The 21,678-nt window shown below is 37.3% G+C and overlaps 1 protein-coding gene across 1 annotated transcript in view; it reads right to left on the bottom strand.

Annotated features, from left to right (window-relative positions):
• Positions 1-21,678, bottom strand: part of PCCA (propionyl-CoA carboxylase subunit alpha) — a 292,821-nt gene that overhangs the window by 127,298 nt on the left and 143,845 nt on the right. The window contains exon 18 of the mRNA XM_054381074.1: positions 14,841-14,943. Within this exon, the coding sequence (XP_054237049.1) occupies positions 14,841-14,943 (103 nt within the window). The remainder of the gene's footprint in view (positions 1-14,840; positions 14,944-21,678) is intronic.

Here is a 21,678-nt window from a genome sequence, read left to right as displayed (position 1 = left end):
AGTGTTCTGATGTTGGGAGTAGTTCTCAAAGAAAATTATACCAATCATCTGTAATTATGATATATATTATAATATATTTAATATATTTTAATGTATTATAATATATTTTATATATTGCAATATTGTAATATTGCAGAACAGTCTCAAGATACAGGAACCAGGATTCTGTCTGACATTAAAAAGACATGTCAGGCTGCACCCAGTATGCTGCACCACAAATGGGCATTCAGTTCACAGGACTCACTATATTCTATATATATTCTATAACTATTCACTTATGACTAACTGAAAGTCAAATACACACAGTGAGAGTATCAGCTCTGGTACACACTCTATAACGACAGCTAGATTAAATACTGAAGAATTCTTTAGTCACATAAGGAGATTTTGATCTTAATTACAATTTCTACAACTGCACTCCCTCAAAACCAAAACCTTAGTATTTAGTTTAGATATTGAGACATAGCCTTAAGAGTAAACAAAACCCTGATACTTAAATTCAAGCTAAAAATCTCTTATTCAGTTGCCTCCATATAAAAAGAGTTACATTTTAAGTGCTTAGACACTTGCCAGCTCCTCTCGGTTGAAAACAATGAGACTACTGCATGGTGCAGCACCTTTGAAAAAAACAACCATTCTGCCAGAATCATTCTAAACAAGAGCTTACCACTTGCTGCAAACTTTGTTGTAGCTGAACAAAAAGAGTATATCCAAGAGCTTAACCATCTCATGCCAATGAGATCAGTTTTATAACACAGCTGTACTGATCATACATGTTCTGTTGTAATTTGTTTTCTATGAGAGACTTAATTCAGGAAATACATAGAATGCACACTCAGGACAGCACACAAGCCAGAAAAGGATGGTCAGATTTCCCCTTGCTAACCATCCCATATACCATAGCGTAACGAAACAGAAGAAAGTCAAGAACAGTGATTAGTTTACAACAATGTATTTTTCTAGACAGTGGCTATGTTTTCCAAAAGATGCCTTTTTATTGCATGCGTAAGAACTAGTGCTGGGTGACACCACAGACAAGTGAGATTAGAGTGTTTGGCTAGAAATATTCAAGCCAGTTTCTGAGAAGCAATGTGACAGCTACTTTTTCTTCCTAACATGTAAAAAATGTGGCATGTTTCATGGATTCTAAAGCTTTGTTCTCTATTTCTCCTGTGCTAGATTCCTATGGAACAAATTAATGCCACTAATTCTAATAAGTTTAAAAGAAAAAAATAGGAGATGAGAAAAACCTCAAGAGTTCATTAAAAATTATATTGGATATTATAAAACATGCATATCTTAAATAAGTAGTAATTCTTCGTGTCTAGAAAATTATAGCATAAAGCAGAGCTCCACTGACTTGCATTACCTTCAATAGATCATAGAATGGTAGCATTTGGAAGGGACCTCTGAAGAGCATCAAGTCCAAGCCCCCTGCCAAATCATGATCACCTAGGTCACAGAAACGCATCCAGATGAGTGTTGAAAGTCTCTAGAGAAGGAAACTTCACAACCTCTCTGGGCAGCCTGTTCCAATGCTCCATCACCCTCAAAGTAAGGAAGTTTATGTTTAGCTGGAACTTCCTGTATCTCGTTTGTGCCACTGCCTCTTGTCCTGTCACTGGGCATCACAAAAAAAGTCTGGTCACATCCTCCTGACACCCACCCTTTAGAGGCAATTTATAAGCATTAATAAGATCTCCTTTCCGTCTTCTCTTCACCAGGCTAAAGAGCCCTAGGTCTCTCAGCCTTTCCTCTTAAAAGAGATGCTCCAGTTCCCTAATTCTCTTTGTAGCCCTTCACTGGACTCTCTTCCAGAAGTTTCCTGCCTCTCTTTACCTTTCTTTATTACGTAACTTAGACACTATGAATCTGGGCCACAGAAACCCAGGCTCAGATTGGGTTTTTAACAAAGTCATAGTTTCATCCTTTTAGTTAAACACTTCCCATTGTTTATCTTACGGTCTCACAAGTGAAGAAAGACAGAAAGAAAAAAAATGTCTGTAGGTTTCTTACTTAGCTAAAGTTATACACAGCAGATGTGAATGAAAGAATTTCAGACTAAATTATTAGTTAAACTAGGACTGATTGTGAAGGACAAAATAATTTGTAACAACTAGTACCTCATGCTCAGTATTAATAAAAGAGACTTCTGCTTACTAAGCTTCCTGCTGACTAGAGTTGAAATAGGGAAGCCAGGCTGTGTAGATGGGATGGATCCAAGGAGCGGCAGTAACTGCACACGAACTGTAACACAAAGTGTGTCTTTACTTAAGACCTCCTTCTGCTCATCTTGGGAGAATCATAACAAATACAGCATGGGAACACAAAAATGGCTGTACTGGGTGGCCCAAATATTCATCTGGTCTGAACTATCTGAACTGATTAATGTTAGATGGTCAAATAAAGTAAAAGAACAGTACAAGAACATAGTCATTTCTACAGTGTATTTAACTACAAGCTCCTTCTTTCTTACCTTTAAGTCGAGACAATCAGCACTAATCAAAGTAGTTTGTTAATTCACAAAACAAATTAATAATTCTCCTAGATACAAAACATTTTTCACACAAAACCGCTATGTATATATATAAATAATACTACCCATATATAACATGTGCCATGTAGGTACATTTTTATATGCTATAGAAAACACATTTTTCTTTTAAACATAATTTCTTACATATCCAATTATTTAACAAATCTGATTACATATAGCTTAAGAAGATAGTACTGTTCCTTTTTCTTCATGAGATAACACATAAAACTCTCTCTTTTCTGTGAATGTTCCTATGCTATAAATGATTACAAGCAAACAACTTATCTGTGGTTAAGATAATATTCAAAAAGAACATCAAGACTATTTTTTCCAACACAGAAAAAAAAAAAACATTTGAACAGAAAGAGTAAAATAAAACTGCTGCACAAACTTGACATGACACACACTAACTGGTTTTGATCTGCAACTATGCCCCTACTGGCATCTCTTGAAAATTTAAATGGAAAAAAAAAAAAAAAAATCAATCATCATCACAGAAACAAATAAATAGCACAGGATAAGCCAAGGTATTTTCAAAATACAGTTTCAGAAGTAGCATATGGGAGCTGAGAAGATGTTCAGAAATAGCTCTCATGACTTTGCTTTCAACTCCGACCATTTCTTTATGCTCTCCTGCTCCCACTGAGGGAATCCATACATGACAGTCATGTTGCTTCTGTGCCAAAAGTCTCCCTGTCCATATCGGATATAATTTCTCTATAACGCAAATTATTACAGCCCCTTCTGAGCCTTCCTGTCTGATATGAGCAGTTCTTATCTCTGAAGAGTCACGCTCCATCCTCTACAGGCTGTGAACATGACAATTTCTCATGGCAATCTCAACTTTTTTAAGCCATGAAAGAGCAAAATGCTGTCAGCCGTCTCTGGGAAGACACGTATGAATGGCTTAAAGCTGAGGAAGCTGAAAGGAGTTCTGGAATGTGCTGCAACGCCCAGTGTAAGGAGACTGAAGCTTAAACAGTCTGAAGACTACCAGGATTTTGGAAATCACTGGAATAGAGATTCACTCTATTCACTCAGAAACGATTCGCTTAAAATAGGTGTTAATACCTGGGAAAAGGAAACCTGTAAGAGAGGCACACATGCAGTTTCCAAGATCAAAGACTGGAAAAAAATCACAGCTAATAGACGAATAAGGTGGACTTAACGTTAGAAAGCATCCTGAAATGCCTGAGGACATGAGTAACAAGAAAAAAGGATTAGCTGCAGGGGGATGTGGGAAAAATGTAGGATTTAGAAGTACTCTCACTAGTTCAAGGAAACAAACAGAGAAAAGTTGTCAGTTTACAGTGTCTCCCTTGCCTAAGGTCTTTAAGGGCTAGATGCAGCCAGATGAGGACTTGCTTTACATTTCAGAGTCTGGTATCAAAATGGGCAGCAGGGCCTTGAGAAAATCATTTCTGTATGATCAAGGTGTATCAGATCACCATCCATGCCAGAGAGAAGCCTGGTGAAAACAGGGGCTTAAAGCCTAGGAAGGATAAAATAAAACAAATAGCCCAATTTTTCTAAAGTGCTTTGAAAATCTGGAATTCAACAGTCAAATAAATCAGTTGTACCACTGCACTACAAACTGCAGTATGACTAATTTCACTAAGCAACACAGAAAGACAGGATAAAGACCCATCATCATCTCCTAAGTCAACGAGTAAACATCCCTGCTTTCAAAAGAACCAGTCCTGTGCTGTTCTTTCCTGCCCAAATCTTTCTCACACCATGGCCTTTGAAGACGCATGTTCAAGGGAAGCCACAGCCAAAACAAATTCCAAGCAGAACATCTAATTACATGGAGAAGTAAACCACTGAAGAATGGTCCATGAAAGATTATAAAAGCATCATCCATAACCACAAATGGAAAAGTCACCTGAGCAATCTCAACACAGGTCTGGTCTCTGAATACTTATTATGAACTGACAGAAATCAGGATATTATTTCAGGCACCATCTATCCCAAGTATCCCATTTGAAATATGACGACAGATCCATGTAGATTTTAAGATTTGCACCACCACCAAGTTATAAAGACAAAAACATGCAGCATCTAAGGGAGAATGAAGAAGGGTATCTCACACACAGCTAGCAGATAACTGATTTTGAGTTGTGCAAATCTCAGGCATAAGATTCAACTCCAAGACACTGAATAGTACCACAAATAGCAATGTCACGTCTCAAATACTTCTCCCATTACAATTATGCAAATCTACATTGTCACAACACAACAGATGGGTCTGTGGTCTTATATACAAGGAAATGAAAAAAATTTTTTAATTAAATCACTTGACAATGCAGATATACCAGGAAATATCTCAAAGCTCTCCAAGACTTCTGAGACAAAGGCAGGACTAACTTTTCTTGTGCAAATGTTTCTTCAGTATCTTCACTTAAACACATATGCACACTAAAACTATGCAGAAGTGACCTGCCTCTCTAAAAGCTGAAAAGAAAAAAGACTTATCTCAATCTTCTATGTTTACACTTTTAATCTTACCCTTAAACAAGACTGAATTGAGCAAAACCACACTGAAGGTCAACTTCTATACTGGCATATCAAATTTCAAGTCAACACTCTTTTATTTAAAATATGTTAGATAAAAAGGTAATATGCTCTCTGTAAGAGTTCCCTTGAGGTTAGAAGAACCAATAAATTAACTGTTACCAGATGTTTGGCTCCTTTTGGTATAATTCAGTAACTAAACACTGCCAAACCTCCTTTGGCAGGTAATGGCATTTGGTAGCTTATAGCACAACTTGGGGAAAAAGGAAGCTGCACAGAAAGCTTTGAAATTAATAGAAGAAACTGCATTTCTACCCTTGTGTAATTATCTATATGTTTTTTGAAAGAAAAATTCTGCCCACATCAACTCTGTGGCTCTGACCTGTAATAAGCAGCTGTCTCCTCAGAAAGCTTGTATCAAATGCAAGCTCAACCACTCCAGCTAGTACAGTAATGCAAATAGTCTGCATTTGCTTGTTTTTAACAATACTAAAGACATATTATCTATTTTTTCAAATGAGAAACTTTGTATAATTAGTAATCCTAAGTGTTAAAATGCATTATTAGGGGCTTTCCTTAGAGTGGGTTTTATTCAATATATACAAGTTAAGTCTGGGCTTCTTTGAAATGCCATGTTTTTAAGTTTTGCTCATGGCAAAATTAAACCCTTCCTTCCCCCCCCATCTGTTATACCCACATAATTGAGGCTAAAACGTTGACAGATAAAAAGCCCTTAACACTACACCTCTAATTATAATTATGGACATAGTATATAAAATTCGGAGTATTTTAAGGACATCTATTACAGACTTTTATTTAATTCCATCTAAACGGGTAGGGGACAATCTAGCTGGTTCTAATTCCTTTAAGAAGGCAAGCAGGACTAGCTCTGTAGGGTCACAGTTATAAGAAGTCAATGCATTTTCAAATATGAAAATATCCATTTCATTTTATTCTTGTAATCTGCTATAGTAACATACTCTAAATTAATTATTATTCTCTTTTCCAAGAAAATTTATATAGCCTGCTGTTCATGCCATGGTGGTTTGCATGTACAGGAAAAACAGACACTTAAAAATTCCCTATTTCTTCTTAATCAACTGCATCACCCCATTCAATTGTAATTTTTATGTATATAAATCACTTGCTATTCAGCTTACAGTTCCATACACATATCTGGCAAGCAGTTTGAAGCAGGCTGACAGGTATTGGCCAGACATTTCACTTCTTAAAGTTATGTTATTGCATAGTTAATCCCATATTTGCATTAATTTGATTACAAGCACTTCCAGGTAAAAGTAATCCAAAAATGTATGTCTAAAGATTATCATATAAGCTTCTGGAAGATTTGTTGTTTCTTTCCTGAAGAAAAATATTTTTGCCATTCTTGTCTCATTTAGACATTTGAGAGCTTATTAATAATCTTCTCATTACTGTATTCATCTTCTGATTTCTTATTTTTTATTTTAAGTAAGGCAATTTCCATGAAGATTTGACACTGAAATCAGAGGCTTCATTACCCTGCAAAATATATCCACAGTTCAAAGTATTTAAGAGGGTTAAACAAAACGCAAACATTTAATGCAACATTAAGCATGTGAAATAAAAACTTGATTGCCTAAAGAAAGCATGCTATGCTGTTACCCTGGTGACAGGTTAAAAAAGGATTGTGAGCTGAATGGCTGTATGATATGAAATTAAAATGTTTCACATTGAACAATCCAAAATGAATTGGGAAAGGTTAGAGCAGAGGAGAGAGAAATCAATTCTCCAATGGCAATGGTGAATGGAAGTGAAGTCTGAATAGGATTTGCCAGTGGGGTGCAACAGCTGCCAAATATCCTGCAGCCAAAGAATTACAATAATACTGATGAAGTGTGCAAGAGCTTTTGGAATCATTGCAGGCAACAGAGAAATACTCCTACAATAATGAGGCCATTCTGTGTCCCATCCCACTTTTGCAGTTGAATCAAAGGAAAAAGAAACGGTTGAAAATTGTAATACTCAGTAACAAAGGTATAAATGAATTATCTATCCCTTCAATCAATATCTTATATTTAACTACAGCCTTTGTGTACCATGAATGAAGCAAGAATGCTAAAGAATGGACAAATCAAGACACATACATGTAAAAGTATGCAGACAATATTGAATGAGAGACTTTTTCTTCCCATGTATTTTGTTGACAACACTTCTACTGCAACAGCATCCAAAATAAGCTATACGCGACACAAACAAACAGCAGGATGCCACCAATGCCTCAAGGAACTTCACAAGATACAGTGTTGATGTTCATTCTTATCTTTTTTTTATGCTAATAATCATAGGAAAGAAACATCAGTAAAGCTTCTCACATGAGCATAGTTACATGCATTTACTGAGCTCAGAGTGCCCCAAAGTAAAAAACTTTGTCCTTCCATAAAAACCTCCAACACAATTTCATTTCTGCCCTTTGAAACTCCAGATAAAACATACAGACAGAGAGGAAAAACGATGCTAAAAATAGCTGTAAAACAACCAGGGGACACATGGCAATTAGCACATACCTTGTTAGTTCTGTGGTTTCATACATGCACTTTTTACGCAGAGACGAATATTAAACAACATGTTTAGAAGGTATAAACCTACGTTGACAGGTAAGAATTTTTCATCTTATCAAAGGGATAAAAGTAGAGAGAAAGAGGTCTCATGGCAAAAAGAGCATCTTGCAGAAGTAGAGGCCATAAGCAAAGCATGGATATGAAAAGGGCCAGATTCACAACTAAAAAGGGCCAGGAAGATGGTATAACAACAGGAAATACTCAAATGTGAATACCACATAAATTCAAGCTTCAGTGTTAAGTGAACTGTAGCCACAGAGGCTATAATGCTCCTACAGCAGCTCATGTTTTCGCAGCAGACACGGTGAAAATAAAAAAAAAATAAACATAGGGACTTCAGCCAGGTCCATTTGCTTTGGTGAATGGCTTTCCCACCAGCAATCACTTCAGCAAGATGCATCCCACTGCTCTGGGGATCTTCCCAAGAGATGCTCAGTAAAGTTCAAGCTTTTCATGATTATCTTCATAATGATTTCATAACAGTTATCCGCCCTAAAAATTGAGCAAGCACAGATTCCTGAGTGCCCAGGACACCTTTTTTCCTACAAATGACAAAGAGATGACAGACTATGAAAATTTCCCATAACAGACCCTTCTGTTTCTGGAATGTATGTTCATGAATCAGATGGAACAATGGTTGTGCTCTCAAACGACTATATAAATACCTTATATTATGTATATTATCAATACCAATTCCATTGATTTCATTTAACCAAATTTAAAATAATATATTTTGTAGAAATAGTCATAAATGCTACCTTGAAATGTCCCATTTTAACTTCTATGTTTTACATAAAAGTTGATTTCCACTGTTTCATTTATTTGCATCTATTTATTTGTCTCTAGCACACCTAATCCTCTTTCCATGTTAAGAGCTGAATAATGCATAAAGGTAAATAACACCGAGTATTATAGAGAGCAGATGGTTTAGAAGTGATTAAAGCACGATGACTAAAACCCACCAAATTTTTAAAATACATAAATAATTATTTCTGAGAGATCAAAAGAACAACATTAAGTAACACCTAAAGAGACAAGAGAAGGTTGTCACAACCAAGAGAGTCCATTAAAGCAAGGATATAAGATGAAAAAAGGGAGAACAGAGTCTTAGTACCTTGGTTAGTCTATGGGTAACGACCAAACATCCACCATGGAGTAAGAGGCTGAAGCTGCAGTAGTCACATAAACATATAGAGGACTTTCAAAGGCATTAACACTAAATCGTGAAAAGAATGCTTGACTTGTTGACCAGGGGACCAAAAGAGTAAGGATAAGACAGTGTTATTTGCATGAGCTAAAGGTGACTGCATAACTCCAAAGGGAGGGAATGAAGAAAGCCACAACTGGGCTGGACTTACTCATCCTTACCTAATGAAAACTGTGTTTTATCTTTATATCACACTAGAGGGTATGTGTAGGGTAAGACAAAGTATAAATATTTAGCTGTACTTGCAATAACTGTTCATGCTATTACTGCAGTTCTAGGGGAAAAAAAATAAAATCACATAGTGCAACTGATATAATTCGTCAGTGCCTATGACTCTGCTGCAACTAAGAACTCTCCCCCTTTCCAGGATGCCAGTTTAGATGACTCTAGCGAATTTTCCTGACATCATCTTCCTTTTTTTTTATTAAATTAATGTAACATAACCTTATTTTGTGCTGCTCCAGCAGTGCAGGAAAGCCAGAAAGCTCTCCTATTGGGCAGCTGACCATCCTTCCATATGGGGAAGCCCTAGGCTGGCAAAGAGCTGGCTCTGTCCCAGACTCCAGTAGGGTAATAGGTGTAGTCTACGTGAAAGCAAGCATGCCAGAGAGGTGCAGGGCTCCACTGCTTTCTGAGCATTCCTTCACTGCCCTAATCATGCAGTGAGGCAGCAAAGCAGGCACCCAAATCAGCTGAAGATTTACATCAACAAATCTGTACCAAATCAACCTAAACACATACCTACAATAAAAAAAAATAGTAGTATATTCATTTCTGCTCTTGTAGTTCACCAGCCACATTATGTCCACTGCACTATAAAAGTTCAGCCCAGCTATTCCAGAACTTGACAAAAGCCTGCTTGAATTTTATCTGTAATTTCTCACTATACACTAAAAGTATTATTTTATACTTGAAAAGCATTGTTCATTTTAGGTCTCAAAATACTTCATGTATGTGGATAAATAACTATTTACAAAACTTCAGTAATGAGTTATTACAGTCATTTTGTCTTTTGTAAACTGAGGATCAATCCAATTGACTTCTCTAAGGTCCCACAAGTAGAGTTAGGAGTTTAACTCAGGACTTCCCAGTCTTCTACATTAAACACACAAGAGCAAGAAAAACCTTTAGGGTTTTTTTGCCAGCAACATAAAACATTTTCCAGTGTGTTACCATCTTTTTGCACATAGTATCAGGTAATATAGGCATGCAGCCTCACTGTTTTTTTCCAAGTCATAAATGATGAAAGAGTAAAACTCAGAAAAATTAGGAAAATACTCTTGGCAGCCAACACAAGCAACGCATAGGAAGTGCTGCAGGCAATTGGGTTTAGAAGTATAAACATCACATTAGCAGACCCATGAGATAGCACCATGTAGCCACACCTGGAGAGTCACTCTACTATTCCCCTCCCAACCCACTAATGAAAACAAGTCTGAAGCCAAAATGTGAAGATTCAACTGTACAACATAATTTTTGGTCTCAAAGGCTAACTACATCAAACAGATGTAAAATAAGCTGGATTCACTTCAGCCAAAATATGTTTCCACTTGAAACAAGATTGAGCTCTGCCTAGAAGACCTTGGGATTTTACTAGATGCTGTAAATCTGTTCAGCAGCTGTGGGTGGCACCAGTTTCACAATAAACTGGACTATGGAATAAGTAGGAAAAGTCCTAGGTAAAATAACTGAAAGCTGAACAATGCAACAATCATCAATCATTCATGGCTCTTTCCTGTAGGAAACATGTGCCAGTATTATCTAGATACCACAGTGAAATATTCACATTAGTATCTGGCTCACAAAATGCCAAGCATATTCATTAGGTAATAATCTTTCAAAACATACCAAAAACAAGAAAAAAGAAAGAAAGAACAAAAAAAATCCAAAAAACCAACAACCACCCCACAACAATCTTCTCCCGAGAAAAACTGTTGAATAACAACCAGTTAAATTCATATTAAATAAATACATATATATGCAGAGAAATATTTAAATATTCAATTACATAACAAAAGTAAATATTCCTGTATTGCTGAGCATGCATGGGTCTCCCACAGATGTTGTAGATAATGGCTAGCAAATTAATTCCAGGAGATTGTTGGTGAGGCTAGGGGCACATAGCAATGCAGACAGTGGAAACTCACCTATGGGTGCTCCACCCCAGTCATAACACAATTTATTCTAACACAGCGAAGGCAAACCAGCTTTCAGCTTGCGGCCTGTATTAGCCTCAATGCCACACCAACTACTGTAACAAAGAATCCCACTACAGGGGTCACGTCTTAATTGAAACTAGATGAAGAAAGTTGGGTGTCTGATCCTAATGAGACAACAGCTTGCTGATCATCAGAGCGCATTCCAGCATGACACTTGACGATTCAGTCACTCAGGGGATTCCAAAAGACATACTTTCCAGTCACATGCCTGCAAATATCATCAGCCATAGAGAACCCCCCATCATGGGGTTGCTACTAGTCTGATCTGTGGCACAGAGCTAAGGCCCACTTCTGCATCCTTTTTATAAGCCATCATCTACTCACCTCCTCCTTCTCACACATTCCCACTCTTGCCACTCTTCCAGAATAATTTTCACTTGTCACAAGTACTTAACCTGGTTCTGTCAGAATGATCTGAAGTAAACTATTATTAAACTATTTCTAGGCTAATACAGGTCATTTTAGCAGAGCCAGAGTAGAAAGCAACTACACACAAAATCATGCCTGCAAACGTGGAGGAGGAGGAGGAAGAGGAAGAAAGGCAGAAACCAAGAGAGAAGAAGGCTGGGCCAATGATTCCTTAATCTGGTTCAGCTGCATTTTATCTGATTACAGCCTCAGCAACCCTGATAGCGAAAGGGAGTTTCTGTGAAAACTTCCAAGCATGGTTCTTTCCATCTATTTGACTAGAATAACAATCCTGAGTTTGGGCTGAATAAATCATACTGGGAAAAAAGGAAATCCAAAATACCCCTGCAGTCATGGAAGAATCTGTATTATAAATATGGCTCCCAAAAGGGAAAAGAAAACAAACTAAAACCGAAGATGAGCCTATAATTCAAGTTAAGCAAAAAGTAGTCTACTTGGCAGCTGTGACAAGTTTGGAAGAAATAATGCACGATTTCAAAATACTCATTTTCAGTGCAATTCCTTACACAAAAATTCCTCAATTGCTTCCAGTACATGCAAAAGAAAAAAAATCTGCTGTCAACACAAATAGTGCCAGAGAGCTGACATTTTGAAGATAATCATCAACATATAGATATACTTTACCAAACCATTAGGAGAATGTTATGGATCAACTTTGGAGTGTGCAGTCTGTCTCATTCACTTGCTTCTTCCAATATGGATTTAAAATTCACACAGACTCCAACCACCCAATTCTGCCACAATGAACCACATCCAAGATTACAACTGGCCTTTTTGATTTGTTGCCAGTTGCACAGGTTCTTACTCTGCATTTTTTATTTCAAACAGATTGAAGTCATACCAATAACGCTGTACTTTCTACAGCCACAATCCTGCTCCTCAAAAGGTACACATGACGTGGAACACCTCCAAAAATAAGTCAGATGCAGTTTGGCCAAGTTAAGGCATGCTATGAAGCACAGCAGTAACTTCTATGCTCCACAGTCCTCAGTCCCCTCTAGAGGGAGTCTATTAGCTGCTCTAAGAAATGGGGAACATTGTCCAGGACTTTGCACAATCCTTTGACCTCAACTCTGCCTTCTGCCTTTTCTTCTCAAGGGTATCATTATCACATTTGGTTTTCTCCAGAACTTACTTCTTTTTGTATTATAGAGTTCTTACTTGGCCTCAGACAGCTTTACTATGATTAAAACAATTTGATGTGGACTGAACAATTTATGTGAATTGAAACCTATTGAATAAGAGCCCCACTCAGTTACCATTTGGAGACAAATTTAAGGCTCAACTTCTGAAGGATTCAGTCTAGATCCACATATGCCTCAACAGACACAAAAGATTATCCTTTGAAAGCTGAGCTGAACATAAGGACACTCCATCATGGCAAGAGAAAGCAAATCTTCCCTGTACTAAAATGCTATTTTAGCCCCACCATTTAAAAATCTGAAAAATCAGACCTTAATCTAGTCTTATAAACTTCAAGTGGTCAGACTATGCTGCCTTCTCTACTCATAGTGCAGGAAAATATGTGAGGGAGTTTGGCTAGGACTCCAAAGATAAGCTAATTTTTTTTCAAACCAGGTATGTGTTTCTTTCCCTAATGCAGGACAGAGATAACCCATGCCTGACTGCTCAAAGCAACACTTTGTTAACATATCTGGTATCTCACACTAAAAATAGTTGTATTTGTCTTTTCTGTTGAGACATACATACCTAGTACTGAAAGAAAATACTTGCAATAAAAAGAAAATATTAAAAATTTTGTTTCAAATTGGACTCCTTTTTGGCTTTGGGGTTTTTTTTGTGTTTTTTTGTTTGTTTGGTTGGTTGGTTGGTTGGTTTGTTTTAAGTAAGAAAATTTAACAGACCAGGGGAACAGGGGGTAGTGTGGGGGGAGGGAGGAGGGTGGAAATCTCAAGTTAAGAGCAGGGAAAGCAACAGCAGTTTGAGAAACACTATTTAAAAACAACAATCCCTATCCTTACCCTAAGTACAAAGTAATCCATTACTTCTCTATAGAAGTACCAGACTACTTAACTTCCTATGCTGGCCAGTAAAAACTACAATCAAGGCTTCTCCTTATTTTCCCTCATTCATCTTTTATTTAGGGAAGAGTGGCCTTTGAGTGTCTGTTCTTCTCCTTATACCATTTGCTATGGAAGATGTAACTCATGGAAGGAAATAAAAAGGTGCTTTATTTTCCCCTATAGGTGCATAAGGCAAACAATGATGTAGCCCTACATATGCTATATATTACAAAGCTGTTATCCTCACCCTGTCTATTTTTTTTTCTTCTTTTCTTTCTTTTTTCTTTTTAACACCATATGGTCCTATTTATCTTTGTGAGAACAAATAAAAATAAAGACTTCTTGAAACCACATTTGATTTATTCCTGACCACTGTAAAATCAGTAATAGAATACACTGTCAAACCACTGGCATGGAATGTGAATAATGTCTATCCTGCATTCAGACTTCCCTCTCACACTAACACACACACACGTAACTACATTAAAGAATGTGAAGCAAGAAGAGTCATACTCATGTTAGGATTCAAGGCCTGCAACCACTGCAAACACCAACTACCCAAGCAAGTTCCACAAATTCTGTAGTTCTAACAGATGGTCTTAAGGCACTGACAATGATAGGCCAGAGAATAATGAAAGCCAGAAACATCCTAGAAGAAAAAAAGCATTCTGTTCCAAAAAGCCAAAAACCTGAATTAATATTTTGACAGAAGCTACTGCAATGACTGGAAGATTACCAGTACTACCTAGGTTGCCAACAATTACTATCCAAAAGTATGAGGGAACAGGGGAACAAAAGCACCAAAACATACTTTAAAGCAAAGGTGCTGACTCTTTCAGCATTTGCCAGTCAGAAAGTGCTTCCAGAATTAGACCCTAAACTACTGAAGTTCCTCATCAAAGTAGCAAATTACTCATGAATCCACAATATTTTAAAGCTCTGTATCTGAATATTCATTTTAACCCAAAGTGCTTAGATCACTTCAAATGGGCACAGGGGAAATTTGTGATGCTCAATTTGTGGTTAGTTACTAATGTAGCAACATTTTGCATTAATGAAACTCCTGATGTGCATTAATTACTGTACTGGCTTGTAACACATTTTTGTGCCTATTAGTTTCCTAATATGTAGAATAAAAATAATCATGTCTGACTTGTGTGAGTAGGGAAATGTAAGCCATAGCTCATTTGAATTTAGAAAACACAGGCTATATTAAGAAACCATGCAGTTTCTCACCAGTGTCTCTCATGTACTAGAAAATGCCATTAACGAAATGCATCAGCACGTCTGAGTTCCTAGAAATGAACTTACCTTGGAGTCCCTAGAAATCGCTGTGATCTCAGTTGCTCAGCCACATACAAAGACGCTGCTGTTGCCAGTAGTTCTCTTCTTTCAAGATCTGTCAACTTGTGTCCTAGTTTTCAGCATGCAGTTTAAAAAAAAAAAAAAGAAAAGAAAAAAATTAGATAGACCAACAGAGATACAAAAAAACTAACAACTACCAGTGAAGACACCACTTACACACAAAGCCTACATTTTTCCCTATAAATTAAGATGAGGCTTAGCATAGCAGACGCTCTGAGTTTCAGAGTTTAAACTGCATGTTTTCACACAGGTCAGCCCTACTGCTAACACTGGTATCTCTGTTAAAAACAATTTGACAACTGAAATAAAAAAAATTAAACAATGCTGCAGCATCTTGATTTTGTTACCAAAATGTCACTGGTTGACATATTGTGCCTCATGCTGGTAAGGAATCCATCTGTACATTAGAACTTACTCAAAATATACAACATTCTTTCTCATTACTTTACCTTGCACAAGCTACAGATTTTCCAAGTAAATGGGAATAATGTAACAGCATAAACCCCATAAATAAATGGGGGTAAAACTACTTGTCAGCCATGGGTCATTTTGTACCATTTGTGTAATCATTAGTTTGTGACTAACAGAGTCAGTCGTGTTTGGCACTTCATACGCAGAAAACGGCTCAAAGTAGCCCACGATCTGAAGGCAAGCAAGCTAAGGAAGGTTTGGACAAAAAAATGCAAACCAAGGTGATTTGAAGCAGGTTTTCCCCCAACCTAGTCTGGTTACAGAAAGTGAGGTTTAACTACATTACATTCTATTGCCCTTTCAGCAGGCAAAAAACCACAGTGACAGAATGGTGCCCTCCTCATCTTTAGGCTAGAAACATCAAAACAGAGATTTGATAAGAGAAGCCGGAAAATATTTGTCTAAGACTGGCACCACCAGAGAAGTAGAGCAGTCAAAACTCATGTAAAAGGGAACAAAGTGGAAAAGTACTCAGTCCAGAAGTTAAAGGTGATGTAGAAACGGACAAGAATTGCAAAACTGAATTATCATGGAGAAAAGAGGAATATTTTATCCTCAGGAGAGAAATCCTGCACAGATGAAAAGCAGGAGTGTTTTAAAAGCCAGAGAGGAGAATAACACAATAAAGTTTTTAAAAAGATAAAGGTTAAGACTGAAAGACCTAGTTGAACTTGACTGCAACACAGCTCTCAAAGTACTTTGTGTGTACATATCACAACAAATGCAATCATCCATGGCAAGTACAGATATGAAGGAACAGAGGGAAGAGTCAGGGCAATGGGTTCAGAGGGCTGCATCTCCCCTGAGCACCTCTGCCCACAGAGGCTAGTTTGCTTCCACTCCTGCAACACCCTCCTTCTACATCTCACCTCAGCACTACTGCATGAAATTTTAGTTAACATTGCCCAGTAATAGTCCCTAGCAAGTGACAATTTCTATCAGTAGCATAAATTAAGATTAATATGATTCCAAAACAAAACCAGAATGGAGTCCTCTGAAAAGGACTGGAGCAGATTTTACAAGAACACTTACATAATTTGAAAACAGGATGTCTCAGGCACAGTATCCATCATTCCACTGGAAACATTACATTCTGATAGATCAAGAGGCTGCTTAAGAGTCCACCTCAGCAACACAATCATGCCAAGGTGATGGAAACACATTCATTACAGTTCCAGCTAACAGTACAAAGGAGCTGTCATAGGCCAAAAAATGTAAATTTAAAAATAACAAAAGTCAGCAAATCTGCATCAATCTATTTCTAATTTAGTCCCTATTAACATATTCTGGCTAAAGATTACTGCAACTTCCTTTGCTCCAGGTTTATTATTTTTCATCTGCCTTGAAATGGAAACTGTCTTTGCTTTAACAAATGTATGCAGAAATACAAATGCTGCAAGGCTGAGGAACCAGCTTGAGAAACAAACTTGATCTTTCCTTTGCCAGTTACTAGAAAAATCTAATTGCAAAGCGAAAGTCAAAAGATGCTGAACTTGTGCACTACTTGTGTGTGTGTATGCACACATACACATGTATGTGGACACCTTATATATTACACAGTGCAGTAACCTTATCTGGCTCAGAAACCTTCCAACTCTCCAATTGTTTACGTGCAGTTAGACAGCTCTGAGATATTTTTTCCAAAATGCTGTACCTAAAATAGATTATCTGTTTACATGTTTCAGCGAAAGATACATCAAGAATCTATCCTAAGACCATTGCTTCTCAGTCATCCTGCCTAACACCCATGAGAAGTCTGTGTGACTAAAACTGCATGTTCTCACCCTCTCTGACACACACTGATACTATAAACTCATATACCGGGAACAAGGTAAAACTCGAAAGATCCCAATTTGAAAGTTTTATTGCATGACTTTCATCTGGGATGAAATCAATAACTGGTTTTGCACTTGCTGTGCTGCAAAAACTATTTTCTTCCTGTATCTTCAGCAAAAATCAAACTCACTGAACAAAGGTCAGTAATTTGAAACAGGTTAACAACTGATCAAGACTTACGTTCACTGCTTTATCATCACAAACATGAAAAACCATATTTACCCACGTTCTCTGTGTGTCACTATTTTCTTTAATTATGTGTTATGGTTTGAGGCTGGATGCACTGATGTGGCAAGCAGAAAACTGGTCATGACTGTAGTAATCAGTGTGGGGTTTCTGGGAGATAGTATAAACTGTTAACAAGAACATACCAACGTTAGGTTTTGGGCTTTGGCAATAAAGATATCATACCACAGAACATCTTTAAGCATAACTCTGAAGGCATATCTTGGAAGCCTAATAAAAAGGCTCCCTAAGGATGGCAATTTACCTTTATAACACAAGACAGACTGCTGTCAGTTCTGCCTTGGTTTTCTGAACTCCAGTCCAATTTCCTTTACGTTCTGCTCTTACTCTGCTGCTATGGTCAGCAGAATTTTAAACAGCTTTGAAGTTAAATTTTCAATTACATTACTGTATTTGGAAATAGACAAATCTTCCAGATAGTGATAGCTTTGTTTCATTTCAAGTATTATTTTACTTTAGAAGCCACACTTCAGGATTTCAATTGGGTGCCTTAAGGTTTAAGTTAATATTTACCACCAATAAAGAAATAGTAATGCAGCCTTTTACAATCACCCTGAAAAGGTTCAATCTGAAAATAACAAAGGTATTTCTGGAGTATTTGTCCAAGCGCTGCCTTGATACAGAGTGAAATTACTAAGTATCAAAGGTTCCCCAACTTCCAACATGGGAAATTCTGCTATTGCTCTTTCCTCCTCTCTTTGATCAGACTCCTGGGCCACAGAGAGAATCCATCTTCACCATAAAATAAATGTCAGACAGCTCCCAAATCTCTATGTTCAACCTGGAATATACTTCTGCATTATCACTATCATCACTGAGCTGAATTATACAAAGTAAATGGAAAACAGGATAACGGCTGTAAAATTAAGTCACAACTAGGGGAGTAGAAGCACCATTGTTCATATTATCTGAAAGTAGACTGCACACATCTATTACTACCAAATGACAGAACCCTGGTCGGAAGGAAACACAAGGAAGAAGTATTTCTCTCTCATTTCCCTGATGTTATGATTGCTTAAATCAATATTATCACAGTATCCCCCAAGCTGAGTCAAAAAGGTTCATTCAATTACTTTACATAACCAACTTCAAATTAAATTACATAAAAGGTCATTTTCCCTGTAACAGTCTCATTTGCATTTTGTCCTGAAAATGTGCTTCCTATTATTAAATTACAGGAGAAAAAAAAATATCTACCAACCAAACAAAAAACATCAAATAAAACCAAGCAAAACAAACAAGCCTTGGTTATGTGCACTGGTCTGTTACTTCATACTTGTAAAGTGATTTGTTTTCTGATTGGGAAGAATAAAAATTAAAATCAAAACAGGTAACATAGAAAGTGCAATACAAGCAATGTTTATATCATTCCTAGGTTCTGCTTTGGCTGAAGTTTTTCCCCAATGGGTTTTGAAGTTGACCATTACAGATGGCATGTATACCACATAGACTGAGGCAGAAAACAAACTGGATGTTACTAAAGTATTTAATTTCTTCTGAAGTACAGCAGAGCTTTGCTCTACCCAGACGGTCATGGTAAAAAACAGCTAATGCTGTCTGCATATGCAGTCTCAAACCACTCAGAACAGTGAAGAAGTATGTCTCTCAGAGAGAGATGGGTGCTTTTGGTGGATGCTATAAGCACACCAAAAGCAAATCTCTGCTACTTCAAATTGTAAAGGGATCAGTGACAGACCAAGCTGTATCTCTTGGCTTCATTTGCCAGAAAAAGAAAGTCAAGTAAGCTGTTAAGTCAGTTTTTGTAACCCAGTAGTTTCCAAAACGAAGACAAAGATTAGATTCCAGTGTGGAAAAGATGAATGGAATTAACTGCAGTTATTATCTCCCTTCTAACAGTAACACAACCAGGAGAAGCTGCATCCCTCCCTCCAACTAATACCAAAAGCCTCCGGACATTAAATTCAAAGTCGTATCTACATTTGCAATTAACCTAAGAAGTGCTTTTGTCCATAACAGAATCACAGAACAACTGAGGGTGAAGGGACTTTGGGAGTTTTTTGGCTTGTTCAGTGTGCCTCTCCACCAAGAAAGTTCAACATCAAATTCAGAACAGGTGAAGAGGCTTGTGCAGTCAGGTCTTAAAAATCTCCAATCCATGACCATGGTCTCTTGCTCTGTTGCTGTGCAGCTCACTGAAGAGTCTGGCTTAGTTTTCTTGGGAACCCCTTCAGAGATACAAGAAGGTTGCCATTAGGCCCACCCCAAACTTTCCTATTTCCAGGCTAAACAAGCTGGTTCTCCCAGCATCTCCTCACAGATCCTCTCTCCCAACACCACCACAATCCCAATGGCTCTGCTAGTTCTACTCAAGTTTATTGACATCTTCCTTTTATGCCATATACAGGGACGATACTCCAGAGATGGTTTAATAAATGCTGAGTTAAGTGGAATAACCATTTCCTCCAACCCAAATAATCAAAACAAACATCTAAAAGCCTTCAGCTCATACACAGTCTCTGGAGCCAATACACAGCTGTGGAAGAGAGAGGCACTTCCTCTTTTTTCCCTTCTGTATTAGAAAACAGCTAACATAAAGGATTGTCCATCAGAACTTCTGCTCTTTCTCTCCACTCAAATGAGGTAAACATGCTAGAAGAAGGGAAGTAAAAGACTCTTTTTCCTTTTTTGCCTTATGTTTTGGTACAACATTTGCAACAATCTCTTGGAAAATGCACTTCTCATTTGCACAGCATATCTCCCCCAGAGAGAGTGATATCATTTAACAACCAGGAAGAGTTGACCATGGGAAAAAAAAAAATGAACCAGATATCCAGGAAAAGATTAACTTAAAACCAGACTGAACCACAAAGAACAATCCAATGGATAGGATATTAACCTAAGGATCATTGACTTTCATTTGGTCTGTCAAAGATTCCTCTTGCATCTTTGTGAAAATAGAAATACTTTCTGTATATTCTGTATTTAATAACCCTATTAAATAGGGTTATTAAAATAGTATATTTCTTTCTCTCCAGGCAGGTTAGGAAGTACAGATGCATACCAGGCAGCTTGGAAGCTATATAAGACAGCACACCTGACAATACTCTGTCTAGTAGAATGGTCTACTTCTGCATGCTTGGCAAGTATTTTTATCCTGTGAACAAAGTGCTTGTAAGTTACTCTGAGATAACTGTATTTGTAGCACCTGACATAATCAGTGTGGCTCCATGCACCCTCAGATCCACACTCCTCTCAAAGCATGTGTGTATACCCAGAGCAATAACCCAGTCCAACTGACTCACTGGCAGGCAGCATTCTAACTGTCCATCCCTCAATGCAGGCAACAAAAGGGTATCACAGCAGCTGTTTTCTCACACGAATTATACCCTGGGCAAGGTTACTTTCAGCACAGCAGTATTATAAAATAACTTGCAATGAACAAACTGGTTTTGTTAATGGATGTTAATTTAAAGAAGGGAAGAAAGAGTTAACCTCTAATCACAAAAAAAATCACTAAATGTTCCCATTCTACATGTCATTTAAAGTGGGCATCACAGGTTAGTGGAAAAACTGCAAAGATACTTCTAACAATTTTGTCTTATACTAAAGGCCTACTAACAAAGGGCTTATAACAAAACCCTTGAAATGAGACTGGAAAACAAAGCATCTCTTACTTTACTCTTAAGATTAAACTTAATATTTACATTTGAAGGAAAATGCACATAACATATGGGCCAGAATTTCACGCAGCCACCACGCAGCTGACATTTATTACTTACCATCAGTGTTGACCAACAATGGCAGCTGAGTAGTTTAAAAGAGAAATACACCCAGCTGTGCTCCAGCAAGAATACAGCACACATCTTCACTGATTTTTTTGTTTGTTTCTTAAGTTTTCCAAATTTAAAACGCTTACAGTATGGATTCCTATTATTAACAACAGCACTTATTTCTAGGTGCTTCCAAATCCACTTTGGCTACATGTTGCTCTAATTTTTCAGATTATCCCAGAATATATATATATATATTTTTTTTTTAGTTTTTCTTTTTAAAGCTGCGTATCTTTTACAACCAATATTAAGATAATTATTTGATTTTTAAATCCTCCTAGCAAAATTTACCCTGAGTATTTATATTAACAAGTTAGGTGAAGTGAGTAGAAGACTTACATTGTGTAAGTTAGTTCATGTTTTTCTTTCTTGCTGTTTCTACTTGTCGTCTGCCCACCATCTGCTTGCCTTCAACAGTTCCCATTACAGTCTCTTCACTC

Source organism: Indicator indicator, chromosome 1 (genome assembly GCF_027791375.1).
Source record: "Indicator indicator isolate 239-I01 chromosome 1, UM_Iind_1.1, whole genome shotgun sequence".
In the NCBI taxonomy this organism is placed as follows: Eukaryota; Metazoa; Chordata; class Aves; order Piciformes; family Indicatoridae; genus Indicator; species Indicator indicator.
Note: the sequence above shows the minus strand (reverse complement) of the source record. Positions and strands in the feature narration are given on the sequence as shown.